We start from the raw sequence: 6,738 nt of genomic DNA, 5'->3' as shown, positions 1-6,738 counted from the left end.
TAGATTACAAAAATGTATAATTAAAGTCTAAAGTTATATTAAAGTTTGTTGTTTTCTACACATTAGCGGTTATGTATTCTTGCAACTTGTCATATTTTACCTTCTGATTACTTCCCTCATATGCCATACCAGCAGCTGGTAAAAATATTCCAGCCCCAATCCAAGCAAACCACATCGAATAACCGTAATCGGTCAAATAAGTGTAGCTCACAATTTCATTTTCATCGCTTGTTATATTGCCGTTTTGATCGACGCCTTGCACAACTTGAATCACGTATAAAGCAGCCGAAATCACAACCAGAGCGACTATAAAATAGTTATTTATTTTAAGATAAGGTATTAAGTTTTTCTAATGTAGAATTATAATTGACATTATAGCACTTAAAATAGCTTTTAACTTAAACTGCAATTAGTACATTACACCAGTGGTCGGCAATAATAGTATGCCAGATTTTTAATTTTTTTCAGATTTAATAGTACAGTCTGACATTAGTCTTTATAGAGTTCTTGGTAACTTCCGATACATTCGTATGTAAGTAACGCCATAGCAGTCAGTTATTACAACGAGGAATAAATCAAGTTGCCAAAATTTATGAACCCATTATCTTCTGATCAAGAACATTGTAAAAAATGAGACCATAAACTGAACAAGGAGTTCTTAAAATTTGTGAATGTTGTTCAAAAGTTAGGCCTGAGAAAATAACGTTAGGAATTAGGTTTTGGAAAAGCTAGAAATTAGAGCAAAGCTACAGTGGCAGTTAATTTAGGAAAATCGAGTAGAAATTTGTTAATGAAACTTGACTGGTGAAATTTTACAGATTTAGAAAGCTTTAATATTTAAATTTTGAGTCTAAGAAAAATGAGTATAAAACAAACATCTATGCTGAGTTATTTTGGAAATAGGTACACCATATGAAGAATCTGACGTCGAGGACGAGGGGCCTACAACCGCCAAACAAATAAACGCTTCTTTCAATCGCCAATATAATGAATCGTACTTAAAGTACGGAACTGGTTCTTTTGTGTAGGCGTGTGCACGGATGGAGCTGCAGCCATGATTGGACGTCTGTCTGGTTTGACTGTTCGGATTAAGGAGGTCGCACCAGAGTGCGAGGCCACTCATTGTGTCATTCACAGGGAAATGCTGGCAAGCCGAAAAATATCCCCTGAGTTTCACAGTATATTCAATGACGTAGTTAAAATGACTAACCTCATTAAAGCTCATGCACTTAACACCCGGCTGTTTGAGCAGATATGTGAGGACATGGATGCAGAGCACAAATGCCTTTTCTTGCACACAGAGGTAAGGTGGCTCTCCCGAGGAAAATCATTGAACAGAGTGTTTGAATTGCGTGAACCACTGCAAAGCTTTCTATTGGAGAAAAATTTAGATCTTGCCAACAAATTCAGTGATGAAAAATGGGTTCTCAAACTTGCCTACTTGTGTGACATATTTAATCTGCTCAACAAACTAAATCTTTCACTCCAGGGCAAAATGACAACTGTATTCAAGTTGGCAGATAAAGTGGCTGCATTTAAAGACAAACTTAAATTGTGGGAACGGCGCGTGAACAAAGGAGTATTTGACATGTTTCAAACATTAGCAGAGACTTTGAAAGACAGCGAGCCTGAGCAAGCGTTCTTCGATCTTGTTAGCAACCACTTGCGTGTTCTTTTACAAGAGTTCAATCGCTATTTTCCTATAGCCTTAAAGACCCTCGGGTCGCAAAGAAATGGATCCGTAATCCATTTATCTTCAAACCAGGTGAATCCACCTTGCCTGTACGACAAGAAAACCAGATGCTGGACATTGCAAATGATGGTAGCCTGAAATGTATTTTTGATGCAAAGACTCTACCAGTGTTTTGGATGAAGCTTTTGCCAGAATACCCTGACCTTGCCATAAAAGCATTGAAAACTTTGCTGCAATTTCCGACATCCTACTTATGCGAGTTTGGATTTTCTGTGATGGCAGCAACAAAGACAAAACCGCGAAACAGACTAGACGTGAGGGACACATTGCGGGTGTCATTGAGTTCCATAATTCCACGGTGGGAGCGTCTCGTTGCGGCAAAACAAGCTCAAGGTTCTCATTAAATCAAACTATTTTGAACTGTAATAAATTTTCATTGCTGAATATTTGTGGTATTTTGAAAGCCGGTCCGCGAAAAATTGTTAATTTTAACCCGGTCCGCAGTGCGAAAATGGTTGCCGACCCCTGCATTACACCATCAAACAGTTTTTTTGGGGGTTTTCGCACATTGATAAAAGTAAATAATAAATACGATATATAATTAATATTACAACAATGCGACGGAAAAAAATGACAAAATCAATTTAATGATTTAAAACATGCCAAAAAGTATTAATGTTTACATAAGATTTTAAGTATGTTATGGCATGGTCACCAAACTCAACAATACCATCATTGGGCGCTTAAAGTGTAGAGTGAAATTTAGTCGAACTGTTATGTACTAAACTTTTAAAAAGTTTTCGTATTTGTTGCTTTATTTTTGCTACATGAATCATTTTATTGTTGTAAATTTTGTAACGAATGCGTAAACATCACAGGTGCCGTAATCAATGTTGCATTTCCAAATTAGATGTTGATCTTGTCTTGACACCAAATCTTGTCTTGACACCAAATTAGATGTTGATCTTGTCTTGACACAAGGGGCGTTGGTGTGCTTGGCGCAAATTACCAAGCTTTAATATTGTGTTACACTTTTATTGATTTGTGTTTTAAACACCCTGCTGAACGATTGTGTTTAGCTCTTATGTGTACCTATTTCTTGTAATTTAATGTTACATGCTAACCTCTGTACTACTTAAAGAGTATACAAGTAGAAACGAAACGGCAGTAACTAAACAAAGAAAATTTTACAATATACCTTAAAGTTCGGATTTTCTTGTATAAAAAATTATAAAACGCGATAGTAAAAAATGACAAAATGGTATGTCGCAAATGTTAGGTTAGCTTGGTAAACAAAAGGAACCTGGTCTTCCCTGTACAAACTGAAAAAAATTTTAATTTCAACTTACAAGCTAGTAGATAATACGCGAGCAGTATATTTCCATATGAGTATCTTTTTTTGAAGATCACGTAAAGATTTAACCCCGATCCCATTATTCCAACCAAAAGTCCGGCAATAATTAAACCTCTCACAGACTGAAACCAGGTAGAATAAAAAAATTCTAAAAAAAGGTGTTTTATTATTTCAAAACCAATTCTTATGGTGACGTTAAAACTTTACCTGCATTGTATTCTCCCGTATCGGTCCAAGTGTATGTAACACCCCCTTTAGTTATTTTCCACAGTCCGATCGTTAAATCGTCAGTAACTGTCCATTCCGGCGTTGCTAGCGCCAAAATAACAAGTAAAATGGCAACAAATGAACAAGCAACAGCCATTTTAAAGGGGTTCTCCGAAACATTTCCTTTGTCACCCATTTTATATATAGTTTAAAATATAATCTATTGATAATAACTTTTTACAGTATTAAATTAATTAGGGTTTCTATTGAGTATTCAAAAAATTCATTCAATTTTTTCTTTACCATAATTTTTTCATTGGTTTTCAAACTGTAAACTTTAATTTAAACAAATATTAGGCTTACTAAAATTTCCACAGTACTTGGAATATACACTTCTTATTTGCGTTGATTGTGCAATGTTTAAAAGTTGGCGTGATATTTAAAGAGTTTGCATAAGTTATTTTGTTAAGGTAATATTGACTAATGGAGAGCTGCGGTTCTCAGTTAATATTTAACTTTTTACTGTACACAGTGATTATATTACATGGCAATTTATTACTCTCACATAAAATGCAACAAAATAAAAATCTTTAAACGTTCTTTTAGTACAAACATTTTTTCGCATAGTCAATTTAATTTAAACTACATGTCGTTTGATCAAAACCCATTTGACCGAATCAACATTCGACCTAAAACCATATATTCAAAAAGGATCGTTTTCCGACAATGGACTCTAACTTTACTCTGAAAAATGACTCATTACTTATAAAAAAATGTGTTGACTCAAATTTTCGGTAAAGCGTCGTTCACCAAATTTTGGGTTTTATGTAAACGGGTTTTCATTGTTTTCGGTTATATGACAGGTACTGGCTAAAAAAAGATGACCTCCGAATAATAGTTTAAACAGTGGATCTAATTAGTTACATAAATTAAATTAAAATTAAATTTACAAAATATTAATCTCAAATCAACTTGAAAACAGTTCATCAAAAATCTATAGTAAAAAAAATAAAATCACGTGCCCACGTTTGTTTTGATTTTGAAAAACTCGTTTATTTGTAACAAATCGTTTAAAATGGTAGGACTTTTTTAAATTATGGTTCGAAATCTTAGATTTTGAAACATCTTAAATAACAACTTAACAATTATAACGTGTGTTGTAACAAAGCGAATTGTATTAAAAACTAAACCTTCTTGTCTTAAAGGAATATCTCGAAAAGGCGTACTAATTATGACGTCACAATTCCTTAAACTAATATTTTTTTTCTTAGGGCCGCCAAAGAAAAGACTTCGCATTTTCCTTGTCTTACTTAAAGAAAAGTTAGAAATCTCCGTAAAAAATTATTCAAACTTATATCAAATGTTTTTTTAATAAACAAATTAAGATTTATATATAATAAACAAATAAAATTGTTTTTTTACAAGTTTTTCTTTTTTTGATAATAACAAACTATTTCACAATCTAAGAGATAAACTAGATTTTTTTGATAAATAAAATATGGTTCGAAATCGTGAGCTCATTTTTAATTTAAAAGTGTATAAGAATATTTAGGTAAATTTATGAAACAATTATTAATTTTTAAGTAAAACATTTCCTAATTCAATGTTTTAAAAGTATTTGCAAAAAAATGATTAACTTGTTTAATACGTTGTATACTTTTGTTAACCCAAAGATATGGGGATTTATTATAAGTTTATTAACTTTTAACACATAAAGAACAAGGTTTATATATAAAGTAAAAAGCTTGTTAAGTTAAAACGTGGATGCCTACAACAAAATTTGTAAATTCTCTTCTTGAAAAAAAATTCTCTTCTAGAGAAACATTCCATCACTTCAACCTAATCAAGAGAGACGCGCGCGCGTTGATTAAATTCACGCCAAGATTGAAATTTTTGGCCCCGGGTTTGTAAGAAGCTTCGGCCCCGGGTTTGTAAGAAGGAATTCTAGAAACTAAGATACGTGGTTCTTTCTAGTCTAGACCGTGTGGTAGAAGGTCGCTGAAATTTATACTCAGTTTTTATCAAATTTGATCGTCAATTTTCTGTGTTTTTGCAACAATTCTACAACAAAACCAGAGGAGATTAGTTATTATGAAGTCATACTAAATTACAAACTATCTTGAAAGTGGAAGTTCAAAATTCAAAAAAAATTTATACTTTATGACGTCATACAAACTGTGAAGAAAGCAAAATCACAACCAGAAGAGAAAAAAAATCATTTTAACCCCAGAGCTTTTGAAGGTCAATCTTGACGTTAAATAAGGTAAAAAAATCATAATTTTTGGTAAAATTAATTTATGAGTAATTTTTTTTGCCACGCTATCAAGTGTTCGAATCTTTTATTTATTTAAGAGCTCATTTTTTTATATATATTTTGTAACAAAAAAAACAAAAGTTAATTTAAAAAATGCAAGAAAAGGTTAGTGCTGTTTATTACCCCCAAAATATAATAACTTAAAAAATGTAAAAAAATTCTTAACATTTTGATAAAATAATTGAATTTTTTGCAGACAATGTTTCGACGAAAGTTGGCGGAGTAGATGGTGTTTAGTGGTTTGTGACGTAGATGTGACGTATACCATAACTTTGTGATTGGTAAGTTCGATTAATTATTTGTAAAATAACCTGATTTAAGTTTTATTAATAAAGTAATGTGTTAAGAAATAAAATAAATGGGTTATATATAAATATCTTGTTAAAATGAACTGAGAATAGTTTTAAGCGCTATATGCTGCATGTGCTGTCGCTTTAATGCCATAATATTATTATATATTTATATGCATGTTGCATGATTGCAAGGATTGTTTTTTGTTTTTATTTTTGCAAGCTGCTGCTGCGCGCTTCGTAATTGCTAGTTTAATTTAGAAATTTGTGCTTAAATTTTTTGTATTATATTTATATGCTGCTGCGTTTGCTAGTTAGCTAAATTAAGATTTGTAAACCTACCTTCTTCTATTCTAATTTTCCTATTTTCTATATTACTGCTACTGCGCTGCTGCTGCGATTACTAAACATATATAAAAGTAAATTTTAAGTCATAAAACTAAAGTTAAAATAATATGCTCAGTTTATTTGACATAATTTTATATATTACTCAATTTATTATGTTTTTTTAAATATGTAAGTTAATTAATTAATCAAAATTTGACTAAAAGCAATTGAGTTAGTTAACGACAAATTCGTTGCCTTCCAACTAATCTTTGATTTTTTTCTTTTTTTATGTCACTAAAAATTGAGCATTTACAAGACTGCAACGTCATCAACCAAACAGGAACTAGTTTATGACGTCATCTATACCACAACGTGAACGCTTTGTGGACGAGGAAACGTGAAAATGCACTAAAAGAAGTCAAAGGTATTTATTAAAAATTATTTTCTTTCCAGTAACTTACACTAAAATATTTGTTTTTTTTTGTATTAAAATGCAATTTCCATTCTGGTTTAATTTCATTTTCATGAAATCTTGCATTATTTTTTAGATCGA

General features: G+C 31.7%; 1 protein-coding gene across 1 annotated transcript; it reads right to left on the bottom strand.

Annotated features, from left to right (window-relative positions):
* Positions 1-55: 55 nt before the first annotated feature.
* On the bottom strand, positions 56-3,450 carry LOC145745236 (uncharacterized). The gene is made up of 3 exons (XM_082563246.1): positions 3,255-3,450; positions 3,043-3,195; positions 56-306 (listed from the first exon to the last, which is right to left on the bottom strand). Exons 1-3 carry the CDS (start codon positions 3,448-3,450, stop codon positions 56-58), a joined length of 600 nt encoding a protein of 199 aa, XP_082419372.1.
* Positions 3,451-6,738: the final 3,288 nt, after the last annotated feature.

The sequence above is a fragment of the Corella eumyota genome, chromosome 3 (genome assembly GCF_963082875.1).
Source record: "Corella eumyota chromosome 3, kaCorEumy4.1, whole genome shotgun sequence".
In the NCBI taxonomy this organism is placed as follows: Eukaryota; Metazoa; Chordata; class Ascidiacea; order Phlebobranchia; family Corellidae; genus Corella; species Corella eumyota.
The sequence above is the reverse complement of the archived record's forward strand: the minus strand, read 5'-3'. Positions and strand labels throughout refer to the sequence as shown.